General features: G+C 39.0%; 1 protein-coding gene and 1 pseudogene across 1 annotated transcript; one reads left to right on the top strand and one right to left on the bottom strand.

Annotated features, from left to right (window-relative positions):
• Positions 1-950: 950 nt before the first annotated feature.
• LOC118378434 (testis-expressed protein 9-like) lies at positions 951-7103 on the top strand (annotated as a pseudogene).
• A 304-nt stretch (positions 7104-7407) lies between these two features.
• mns1 (meiosis-specific nuclear structural 1) lies at positions 7408-13159 on the bottom strand. The gene is made up of 10 exons (XM_035765423.2): positions 12499-13159; positions 10327-10551; positions 10084-10211; positions 9472-9574; positions 9135-9364; positions 8817-9033; positions 8567-8674; positions 8224-8481; positions 7928-8053; positions 7408-7829 (listed from the first exon to the last, which is right to left on the bottom strand). Exons 1-10 carry the CDS (start codon positions 12499-12501, stop codon positions 7719-7721), a joined length of 1509 nt encoding a protein of 502 aa, XP_035621316.1. The 5' UTR covers positions 12502-13159; the 3' UTR covers positions 7408-7718.

Below are 13159 nucleotides of genomic sequence, written 5' to 3'. Positions count from 1 at the left end.
GATGGCTTTGTTATGGAAGGTTTGTGAATCGCTTCCTTTTAGGTGGTTGTAGAATTTAATGGCTCTTTTCTGGATTTTGATAATTAGTGGGTATCGGCCTAATTCTGCTCTGCATGCATTATTTGGTGTTTTACGTTGTACACGGAGGATATTTTTGCAGAATTCTGCGTGCAGAGTCTCAATTTGGTGTTTGTCCCATTTTGTGAAGTCTTGGTTGGTGAGCGGACCCCAGACCTCACAACCATAAAGGGCAATGGGCTCTATGACTGATTCAAGTATTTTTAGCCAAATCCTAATTGGTATGTTGAAATTTATGTTTCTTTTGATGGCATAGAATGCCCTTCTTGCCTTGTCTCTCAGATCGTTCACACCTTTGTGGAAGTTACCTGTGGCGCTGATGTTTAGGCCAAGGTATGTATAGTTTTTGTGTGCTCTAGGGCAACAGTGTCGAGATGGAATTTGTATTTGTGGTCCTGGTGACTCGACCTTTTTGGAACACCATTATTTTGGTCTTACTGAGATTTACTGTCAGGGCCCAGGTCTGACAGAATCTGTGCATAAGATCTAGGTGCTGCTGTAGGCCCTCCTTGGTTGGTGACAGAAGCACCAGATCATCAGCAAACAGCAGACATTTGACTTCGGATTCTAGCAGGGGGAGGCCGGGTGCTGCAGACTTTTCTAGTGCCCGCGCCAGTTCGTTGATATATATGTTGAAGAGGGTGGGGCTTAAGCTGCATCCCTGTCTAACATATCTACAATGGCATTATGCTCCTTGTATAGATAGACATGCAGCGAATCTGTTAGCCTAAGTAAGGGCTGTCCCCCTACACATTTGCACATTTCATGTTTAGCAAACAACTCAAATGAATGTGTTCATTGGTCCACAATGGGCCCTAACATCATATTTTTCTTAAACGTATCAAATTCAACATTATGGAAAACAGCGAGCACAGCAAATGTGCGTGTTCCTTCGCCTTGTCGCACAGCGGAGAAAAACATTTGGCCACGACTTGTTGCTATGCAACCGCAACGCCACCCGCCAGATTCAGCACCACAAAATGTCTGTAAGAAGAATGCATGCGGTGAGTCAATGTATTGTTTCAAACAACTAGCTAATTACAGTATTATACTGCTAAAAAACATTAACATACCCATTCACAAGTTAAATACAAGAAGAAAGAACTAGCTATAGCCACCTTTATGTGTCCTAGCTATACCGCTGTTTAAGATCTAAGTTAGCTAACGTTAACTGCTAGCTAGACAGTTAGCATGCTAGTTAAAACTGTAACGTTATATTTATTATACGCTGTCTGACTTTCAATGAAAGCGTTGTTCCTTTGAAATGTTATATGCCTGTTGGCTAAAAGAACTAACAACTACTATATTTTTAATGAGCTACCTAACTTAGTACATTTGTTTATTTAGCCCACAGACTCATGTCATCCAAGGCAGAAAGGTCTCAAGGAGGAAGATCTGTGAGACGTCCAGCCCCTGTCCCCTCAAAGAAACCATCCACGATAGACCTACTTGCTAAAGAGGAGGAATACAAGTGAGGTTCCTTGCCCAAACATCTGTTGAGTCAATGTAAACTGTATCATATGAGTTGCTGTAACCAGATGGCGATAGTAATAAAAAAAAAATCAAATTTCTTCCATTCCAGATGTATAAATGCAGAGCTGGAGGCAAAAACAGCCGAACTAGTAAGGCAAGCGGAACAGGTCATGCATGGTAAGTGGTTTAAGATAGCTACCTGGCCAATTGACACACTTCAGAACAACATAAAACATTCATTTTTAGACATATTTGTTTTATTTAAACTTTTTGTCCTGATTGTTTTTTTTTAACCAAAATTAAGTCTTGTCAAAGTCAATCTCTTTCCACCTTGATGTTGACATTGAGGATGAGGAGGAGGATTTCAGGTAATACAATATTGCATTGCTCAAAACGTATAGCATTTCAGTGTAGTAGACTGGATAAGAATATATGAAAACTGCCTATAATACAAATGTATTTGTCTTTAGGAATGTGAACATGCTGGAATCTTCGGTTATGAAGCCCACTTCTAAGGTGCGGTATTCAATTCAGTTTGATACGTAAAATGTAACATCTCAGAGACACAAAGGTAATCCAATTTGTAAGTCGCTCTGGATAAGAGCGTCTGCTAAATGACTTAAATGTAATGTAAATGTAATCAGTTAGTAAAACTGGGGGAGAATTTCAATTGTATTTCCTTGATTCCGCACTTCCTATTCAAACCCCATTTCAAACCCCATTGGATGGGAAGGTCAGAGGGGCGGGACTTCTGACTTTCTCATCCAATGGGTTTTGAGGAGGCGAGGAATTAAGGAAATCCAATTGACATTCTCCCTAAGTCATATTTCCATTGCTCAAGTAATGACAAAGAAAAGGGTCACATCAAAATCCAATTCACAAAATAGACCTGGATACCAGAGAAAAAGACAGTAAGAATGTTATCCTTGTCACAAATGTTTGCACAAATATCTATTGGAAACATTGGAAGATTGTGAAAGGTAATGGCTTAATGAGTGTCCAGCGTTGTTGATATTTGTTTGTTATGACTTTTTCAACTTTTTGTTTGAGTTGTATTTTGTTTATTTGTTACTTTATTTCAGAACAACAAAGACATCTGCAGTTGATGATGTTGCGTTTCTTAAAGATTGTGTGGATTTTTCCTTGGCTAAAACAATATGTAGACATTGAGGGGAAGCTGGATGATGGAGATACTCATGTCAATCTTATGAAAGACATCATGCGCTGTGTTGGTGATGAGATGGAATCAGGTGAATTCTGATTTCATTTATTACACTTTCTGTGGCTTTCTCACAAATTTACAGTATCACATCTGGAGCACAAGAATGGATCTTTTCAAAAACATCAATTACAAAAAAAAATAAGTTATTTATCAGAGTTCCAGAATATCAATTGTTTCAGCCTTAGTTCATCGAGCTTCTCGCATATCCTCAAAATTATATAATTCTTTATGTAACTATAGTATACTTTTTTTGGTGTGCTGTGTTTCAGATGCACAGATCCGTTTTCTCAAAGCAAATCTTTGTGTAAAGCAAGAAGAATTTAACCGGCTATCATATGAGTGCAACATAAAGGTAATGATAGAAATATGAGAGATGGAAATTAGTTATATTTTTGAGTAAAATGTAACATTGAAACAAGAATAAAACATGTATTTATTCTAGGATTATGCAAACAGTAGTTTAAGCACCAACATAAAGGAGGTCGACGAGGCTCGAGCAGGATTACAGAAGACCACAACTTTCAGCAAAACCAGATAGAGAAACACAGAGCTTTAGCGGAGGAGTCAAACAGAAAAGGTGATGGGCTCCAGCAACAAGTAACTGCTCTACAGAAGGTGGGTGTCGAGGATAAAACAGTTATTACATTGATTATCTTTCTAGTTAGTCATTTGATAATATTAAACAACACATATTGTAACCATGAAAGTCCATGAACAGTGACTGAGAGAAACCTAGATGTGTATAGACAGCAGTTGAGATAGCTGTTAATGTCTTATTGCTGAATGGGGAGGGGGACATTATACAGCTTAGACAAGGTTGTTAATAAAGGATGAAATCAACCTCTCAGCAGGGGCATGCCTGGCATGGCCTCATTAACATGGTCAGCCTGTAAGGTGAACCTCTCCTGCAGCTGGCGATAGTACGGCGCTCATGACAGATATCTTTTGAATTCGGAGAAATCCCACATTACATATTAAACAGTGAACTTTGTTTGTACTGAATGAGCTAAAGATGAAACAGTACAACATATAAATATAAATTGCGGCTGCAGGTAGCCTAGTGGTTAGAGTATTGGACTAGTCACCGAAAGGTTGCAAGATTGAATCCCCGAGCTGACAAAGTAAAAATGTCGTTCTGCCCCCGAACAAGGCAGTTAACCCACTGTTCCTTGTCCATCATTGAAAATAAGAATTTGTTCTTAACTGACTTGCCTAGTTAAAATAAAGGTAAATAAAAAATCCCTTCACCACCACATATACACAAAATGTTAAATATCACAATGTGTCTGTACCTTTGTGTGTCTTTTCACAGTCCCTGTTGTTCCATAAGGTGTATTTTTACCTGCTTTTTAAGTCATATTCTACTGCTTGCATCAGTTACCTGATGTGGAATAGAGTTCCATATAGTCATAGCTCTATGTAATTCTGTGCGCCTCCCATAGTCTGTTCTAGACTTGGGGACTGTGAAGAGACCTCTGATGGCATGAGTGTCCAAGCTGTGTGCTAGTATTTTAAACAGACAGCTCTGTATATTGAGCTTGTCAACCTCTTACAAAAACAAGTAATGATGAAGTTAATCTCTATTCCACTTTGAGCCATGAGATTGAGATGCATGTCATTAATGTTAGCTCTCCGTGTACTTTTAAGAGACAGTTGTGCTGCCATGTTCTGAGCCAATTGCAATTTACCTCAACTCCCTCTTTGTGGCACCTGACCACTGTCATGTCTATGGCTATGTCGGATTAAGTGATATGACATGCTATTTTATAAAATAATTTATCTGTAATTAATATTACCTGATTAAGATAACCATGTAAATGTAATTAACTAGAAAGTCAGGGCACCACGAAACAATGTTTATAGAGCTGTTATCTTCCGAATAAACTCTTAAAGACCTAGTAATCTTTTACCTCAATAGCAGTCAATATTTAATCGTCGCCTTATTCAGTCTCATCTGAAAGTTGTAAATTCTTGGTTATCTTCACAAACCCTGGCTAACAAGTTGAATCAGCAATACAACATTTGGTTTAATTATTTATTTACTAAATACCTAAATAATCACATCTACCCATAATGGATCATACATTGATTACAAATTATGTCATAAAAGAAAATGGCCCTAGGAACAGATATGACGGCTGGTTACACAAAGAAAGGTTTTTGGGTTTTGAATGAAAGAGCGGGAAGACTGAGTAACAAAAGGGAGAAGCTATGCTATCGTAAATACAGAATCTTATGCATTCTAAATAACCGCCCATTTGGAAAAAGGAAAATGCAATAAATATTTACTCTGAACTGCGCTTCAATAGGTTGGTCGTAGATGGAAGGCCGGGTTGCCCAGCAGGGATCTCTTGTCCTCTGAAGAATGTCTCTGGTGGTAAGCTGTATACGTTGTAGTATCGTTGTGTGCGTTAGATTGAATACGTTGTTCGTCCTTTCCTAGCCCACGTTTACAGCGGCTGCTGCTAACTCAACGGCTACGAGGTATCACTTCTGGAGTGAATAAGAGTTCAAAGTTCATACCAAGCCATACTTTTAAGCTCGTGCTATATTCTGGCTGGTATAGTTGAAATTCATCCTTTCGGTGTGTCGATCGTCACCTTCACATTGAACACAATGCTAATTTCGTTAGGTTATTATCTGAGCCCTTTTAACGTAAGACCGTCGTCCTCGGAAGAGCAAGTTGAATTTTTGTCAACGGGTTTATATAGTGGTGAAAGAAGGGCGTGTTTCATAGTTTACAACCAAAGTCTGTTCACTTGGGTGAGTGAGCAGAGTTTCTCTATGACAAACCGTTCTCTCATTTAAGAAGCTAAAATTACATTTAATCTTTTCACAAATAGTTTCATATTTAAACATTTAAATTGCACAACAATTCTAATCTGATAACTACAATGTATCGACTTTCCAAGATAGTTTATGTCATCCTGTCATTAGTAGTAATATCTCTGACAACAACTGATCTGAGATCATATTCATTAAGTACCAACGCATGTTTTCAACTGGTTGGATTACCGAAATATGGTTCCGTTTCCCACCTTTCAATGTTACCAGACTCTATGTTACAAATTCTTTACAAGAGTCAACTCTAAAGTAGAGAGAAAAGGTTTTATGGGGGTCATAAACCTCCCCCAACAGGCCAACATCATGACACCACACTACTGAACAGTAGTCTAGGTGCGACGAAACTAGCACCTGTTGGACCTTCCTTGTTGATAGTGTTGTTAAGAAGGCAGAGCAACGCTTTATTATGGACAGACTTCTCCCCATCTTAGCTACTGTTGTATCAATATGTTGACCATGACAGTTCACCTTCACCTCAATTTGCTCAATTTCCACATTATTCATTACGAGACGTAGTTGAGGTTTAGTGAATGATTTGTCCCAAATACAATGCTTTTAGTTTTGGAAATATTTACATCTATCTTATTCCTTGCTACCCATTCTGAAACTAATTGCAGCTCTTTAAGTGTTGCAGTCATTTCAATCACTGTAGTAGCTGACGAGTATTGTGTTGAGCCTTACTCAAAGCCAGTGACATGTCGTTAGTAAAGATTGAACAAAAGCATGGAACCTGGTCAGTTTGACATGGAAAGAGGTGTTCCTAATGTTTTGTACACTTAGTATGTCCACTCCCAAAGAAAAGAAGAATGAATGGTTGATGGCTTCCTATTGCTTAGTCACAACAATTATCGGTTTAATTTATAACTATTCACATTTCATTTCTGAAATATAACGTTAATAGTACATGTGATGACAGTCAGTTTTTGTAGCTATCTAACCAAATATTACCATTATCATTATAGTGCTTTTGAAAATGTGTGTTGGTGCGCTATAAAAACGTTACACAAAATGCTTTTACTGATTTAGCTTGCCCCTGTGCGTGTTTAATAAAGGAAATCGGGGGTTTGAAGAGAGCACAAAAACAGGCAGCAACCAATCACAGTGCCATAGAGGTAAGACTGAACTGAGGCTTGGAGGAAGTTGAGAGGTCCAAGACACAACTGACCAAGCTCAAGCAGATGAACAAGATAAATTAAACCACCTATCAGTGCATTTAGTGATCACATCAATCATTTACAGTAAATTGTGTTGATAGATAGTGCTATGCTATTAGTATAGTTTAGATTTTGGTATTCAAGTTTGGCTTCTGTCACTTGTTATATGACCAAGGTTAAATAAACTTGTTTTATGTCTATCCTTTCCAAAAGGACACAGCAGACCAGGAGCATAAAAAAATAGAAACATTAAAAGCCAAAAACAAGAAGCTGGAAAAGCAAAAAGCTGAACCGATAGTGGGTTGTAAAAAACAGCTCAAACTGATTGATACACTGAAAAGGCAAAAAGTAAGTCCTCATATTAACTGCAAGTCATTGTTACAAGGCAGTATCATGATTGATATTTCTCCTTATCCAACTGATATATATTTTTCCTCTTGCTTGAGCAGATGCATTTAGAAGCTGCCAAGATGTTGTCATTTACAGAAGAAGGATTCATGAAAGCTCGACTGGGGGAAATCATAAAGCAATACTGAAAAATGTATGTAATACAATCCTGCTTGCTTTGAATGTATTCTTATGGTTAGCAACAACATTGATTTGTGTCCTTTTATACAGAATATATTTGTTATGCAGTTGTATTTTAAAAGTTTAGCATTTTATTACAATAATGGGTTAAATCAATTTAAACTGTAGTTGCATTATCACCTAATAAAGGAAATGGTGTAGTTTTTGTTTATTACCAAATGACTTCAACTGAAAATTGCTGCACCTCCATGATAGGATTTAAGGTGTGGGATATGCAGCTAGTGGGATACAAATTAGTCTTTGCAACTTAATACATTTGAATACACCATCGCCATAAGAAATCCACCATTTGATACACACAGACACACTAGACAGCATCTACCCAATAATGCCATCTAGTGGTGTAGTATAGAAAGTGGTTATTCATCATCTCCCCAGCCCTCTTCATCAAAGATGTCAGCCTGTCGCTTTTGGAAATTGCTTCTGAAGTCCTCATCAAAGTGTTCAAGGTCATCTTCCCGGAATATGCCCTTAACATTTGAAAATAACAGTCAGTTTCAAAAGTGGGATCTTCCTGGAGCAACACTTGCAGTTGAACTAAAAACTAAGACAACTTCCTCTCCCTTACCTTAGGTAGATAGCCCAGAAGTTTTGTGGCATGGAGTTTGAGAAGGCTTTGCCTTTCCTCCTCAATGATCTGTCGACGCAGTGTCTCCCTCTCCTGTTCCATTGCTCTTTCTTCAGCCTCACGTTCCTTGGGAAGAGAGATCAAACTTACATTCAACAAATGTTCCTTAAGGTACCTACAGACTACCTCTGAGGCAGACAAAACTGTGTTAAACAGAAAAGCTTCAGTTACAATAACATCACTTTGATGTTGGTAAAGAGTGCATAAGTGTTCATGATAAGAGCAATATACTGTACCTTGTCAGCCAGGTACTGCTGTCTCCTGTCCTCCAGCAGTTTCTCCACAGCCCTCTTGTGCTCAAGCTGCTTCATGCGACGTTTCTGGGCATTCATCTGCTCTATGCGGTCATCCTCAGCAAACTTGGCCATCATCATCTGCCTGAAGGCCTCCTCCTCCACCTTCTCAGCCTGCCTCCGCATTTCCTTGAAGGCTATTTGCTCTTGGCAGGTCTGCTGCAACTCCAGCCTCTGTCTGATTCTCTTCTCCATATCTTCCTGTTAACCCATTTAAAAAGGGTTGAACCCTCTAAAGGCAGTTTGGAAATGTAGGAAATTATAAAATGTGGAAATGCTTGCTTACGATTTGTTTCTGCCTTGCAGCTTCGGCTTGCTCCTCCAGACAAAGCTCTTCACGAACACGCTCCATCTCGTCACGCTGCTGCCTCTCCATTTCAATCTTCTCAGTGAGCTAGAAGAAAGACATTCCTCAATAGCCATCAATAATGTATTAATCATTTCTCACTTTGTCCACAGAAAAAAGACTAGAACATATTCTTAACTATGAATATTGCCAAAAGTTTTGCAAATTATGTGACTTTTCTCCCTCTTACCATCTGGTGAAGATGTTCTTTTGCCTGCTCTCGTTCTCTGACTTTCTCCATTCTGCTCTTCTCCTTATGCTGCTGGTAACTGGCAAATTCCAGGATGCGTCTGTTCTCAGCCTCCATCTTCTCCCGCTCCATCAGTCTCCACTCAGTCTGCTGGCTCTTGAACTCCTCTATGTACCTTTGAGTGGCTGTTATCTTTTCCAGTCTTAACTGCCTCTCCCTGCAAATAAGAAAGGTCATTTGATTTCATTATATACTGATTACTTGATCAAGCAGGAAACTTAACCAAATTGTGAAAACAGACTGCCACTGCCCACTCACATTTGATCTTCCTCATAGATCTTCCTGACAATTTCGTCAACCATGAGTTTCTCCTTGAGGAACTCCTCATAAGCCTCCTGTCTCTTGTGCTCTTTCTCCTCCAGCTGCTGTTCCAGCTCCTGCTGGTACTGCACCACCTCCTTGTAGCGCTTATATTCTTGCTTCTCCTGCTCCATAGAGGCCCGCTCATGCTCGCTCTTCATCTTACGAGCAATATCAGCCTCCTGACGCTAATGTCAGAGAAAAATATGGATTCACAAAAAGCACAACCAACAAGTGTTTTGGTTCAAGTCTCAAATATCTCTTCTACCCTGGGAAAGGACATTTATGAACTTACCACTGTCTCATATCTCATAGACTCCTTTTCAGCAATCTGTGCGGCCCTCTCCCGGTTTAGGTATGCAGACTTGAGCTGCCCCTCCAGCTCACGGAGTTCAACACTAAAATTAAAAAGGAAACATTAACAGCAACATAAAAGATCCATCCTGCAACAACTATGGACAGATTATTGTTGATACACTAAACCTAGGATTTTTATTAAAGCCTGAAAGGCACTTTCCCATCGGGCAAGTCAAGAGTATTTTTGGGTTGACCGAAAGATTATGATCACTTGCCTGAAAATGTAAATTAGCTATTTACTACATGCAGCAGTTCCATATATTGCCTGCCTTTCCTCTACACATAGAGGAGGAATCAGAAAGATCATTACTGAAATTTGTGGTATTTTGGTTATCAGTAAAAAATAAAATTAAAAAAAATCTCAGAGCAGGCTAAACTTGCCCAACTGCCATAAATTGATTGTCTTTCAGCTTTAGGCTACTGGAATTCGTTGCAGTTGCCCAATGGGGCAACCTCAGTGAATGTGCAACTGCTCAGTTCACTTGACCCAGGCAATAGGAGGGCAACCCTTAATGTCAATCTCTGCCAAGCCCCTCATGTTGGGACTTACCTGTTCTCTTTTATATATTGCCTCATTTTTTCATCTCTAAGCTTTTCATAGCTGATGCGGGCCAGTTCTTGTGCCATTCTCTCCTCTTGTTGCAGTTGCTTTTCCTTGTATATTCTCTCCTCCTCTGCCTGTAAGAGTCAGATGAAGCAAGCAATTACTTTTAGGACCAGTTTCCCTGACACAGATGAAGCCTCGTTGTCGTTTAAGCAGGTGCTTTTCATGAATGCTGTGTGAAAGCGATACCTTGATGAGAGCATCCTCAATTTGGCTTTCGTGCAGCTCGTCTTGCACCTTGTGTAGGTATCGCTTCTTTTCAAGTCTCTCCTCACTCATTAGATTGGCTTGCATTTGTCTGTCCTTAGTGATGCGTTTTATCTGGTCTTCTCGTTGCTCCTCCTGCCGTCGAAATTCCGAGATCACCCTCTGCTGCTGACTGTGCTTCATGTTGCGCCACTGGCTCATTGAAGCCTTGAGGAAAGACCGCATTAGTTCATTTTGATCAATGTATCAAGCAAATAAAAAAAATTTTTAACCTTTATTTAACTAGGCAAGTCAGTTAAGAACAAATTCTTATTTTCAATGACGGCCTAGGAACAATGGGTTAACTGCCTTGTTCAGGGGCAGAACGACAAATTTGTACCGTGTCAGTTTGGAGATTCAAACTTGCAACCTTTCGGTTACTAGTCCAACGAGCTAACCACTAGGCTGCGCCGCCGCCAGTGGTTATAATAAAATATCAATAAACTTGAATACCACTCAAGCTAGCTAGCTAGCCAGCCTGGCTTACTTAGCACTAACAGCTAAGTCAGGGGTTTTCAAAGTGGGGTCTGTGGACCAGATCAAAATATTATTATTACAATTTATAATTTTTTTAATGAATATTGCTAGGGCCAACATAATCAACCAATTTTATACAATGAGAGGGTGCAATACAATGTAATATCATGAATCGCTGATTGATGCTCTTAATAACCTCTATGGGATCGGTGTCCCTATACCGGGACTGTTGAGCAAACGTGTGCTAATGTGTTTAGCATGACGGTGTAAGTTACAGCAAACTTCCCAGGACATAGACATCTCTTATATGTGCAGAACACTTAAATTCTTGTTAATTTAACTGCACTGTCCAATTTACAGTAGCTATATTACAGTGGAAAAAATACTGTGCTATTGTTTGAGGAGTGCACAACAACAGCCTTTATCACAGCAACTGGATTGATACATTCACCTCTGAAGGTAAATAATGTAGTTACATTCAGTAATCTTGCTCTGATTTGTCATCCTAAGGGTCCCAGAGATAAAATGTATCATAGTTTTGTTTGATAAAATCAATGTTAATATTCAAATGTAGGAACTGGTTTGACAATTTGAAGTTTAAACCCCTGCTGTCTCAACACCCACCCTGCAATCTAGATGTGTGAAAGTTAGTGTATAAGCTAATGATCCATCATGTATGACATTCCTGGGAGTGTGTAAACTTACAAAAATGATATGGTAATACAACATTTATGTTCTCTATAGTTATGTACTTGAAAATGTATCAATTGACCAATTCGGCAGACTTGATACAAAATACTGTGTAGTAATGCTCCACTGGATCAATCGGAAACTTTGCATACACTGCTGCCACCAGGTGGCCAAAATCTAAATTCCATCAAATCAAAACATGCATTATCTTTTACCAGATCTAATGTGTTGTATTCTCCTACATTAATTTCAAATTTCCACAAACTTCAAAGTATTTCCTTTCAAATGGTATTAATAATATACATATCCTTGCTTCAGGTCCTGAGCTACATGCAGTTAGATTTGGGTATGTCATTTTGGGCGAAAATTGAAGGGGAAAAAGGGTCAAATCCTTAAGAGGTTCCAGATGCACATGTATGTGCCTGGGAGGCACAGGGATATAGTATCCACAGTGCTCCATCAATGATCAATTTGTTCAACTGGATTCTTCTTGTATTCCTCAAATGTTGTTTTGAACATAATGCACTGTAATTTAAGCTTTAAAACGGTGAAATATTATCTCTGCCCCAAGGCAAAATGTGTAGAATTGCCGGAAATGTACTTAAACGGCAACATTTCATCTGACGCCAAGAGAGCCTTAAATGTTATTTCCCGGTGACCGAGACTTTGTTAGTCCGGCCGTGCACTGCAGTAATAGTACAACTGCTTGTATATTATCCTTTTTTAATCGCACTGTAAGTAGGAGTTGTGTTCTGGTATTCTGATGGGTCTATCACAAAATTGGTCCCCGACGCAAACAAGTTTGAAGTTCAGGAGCCTCAGCTAGAGAGGTAAATTAACTAAAGTTGGTTCGTTCTCAGCTAGCTGACGTTAGCTAACGACTTTAACCATCGAATAGCTAGATCATTTTAATGGAAAACACAAAACATCTACAGCCAAGTAATTTACCATTATTGCGTGGAGCTGTTGCAAGCCTCTCGTTGATTTGTGTTTTACCAGGCAAAAATGTTATAAACTTCTTCATCTACTACTTTGCTCCATTTGTTTTGCTTCCAGTCGTCTTGGTAACATCGCGCCTTTTGTGCCTAACAATAAACTCGAATGTAATTGGTTAAAAAGTCAGTTTGGTCATCCCGTCTTCCCTAAGGTAACGTTACAGGTACTGCGCAGAATCAGTTAAGTTATTGACACAATTGTTCACAAACGTCAGACAACATATCACCCACACACAAGTCCCAATTTTCACCCATGCTGACATCCCCTCCAAAATAAATACAATATAGTTTGTACAATGGATATCTATGTATTTTGTAGTTTAATTTAAAAAAAGATGGACATTAATAATAGGATTACCCCGGTCCTGTTAAAAACGGGACAAATTATTTTAGATAAGTATTCAATTGGCAGGTCCTTAAGGATGGGCCTGATATGGCTTGATTTCAGATTACTGGTATATAAAAAGTTAGAATTTGCCCTTCTGATCGATGCTGTGGACAGATGTATTGTCAGTAAAGCCGTCTGAAAGTATTATATTACAATGTCTTAAAGTATTCACATTCCTTGAATTTTTCCAAATGTTGTTGTTGCAGCCTAAATGTCAAATAGATTA

Source organism: Oncorhynchus keta, chromosome 14, assembly GCF_023373465.1.
Source record: "Oncorhynchus keta strain PuntledgeMale-10-30-2019 chromosome 14, Oket_V2, whole genome shotgun sequence".
Lineage (NCBI taxonomy): Eukaryota > Metazoa > Chordata > Actinopteri > Salmoniformes > Salmonidae > Oncorhynchus > Oncorhynchus keta.
Note: the sequence above shows the minus strand (reverse complement) of the source record. Positions and strands in the feature narration are given on the sequence as shown.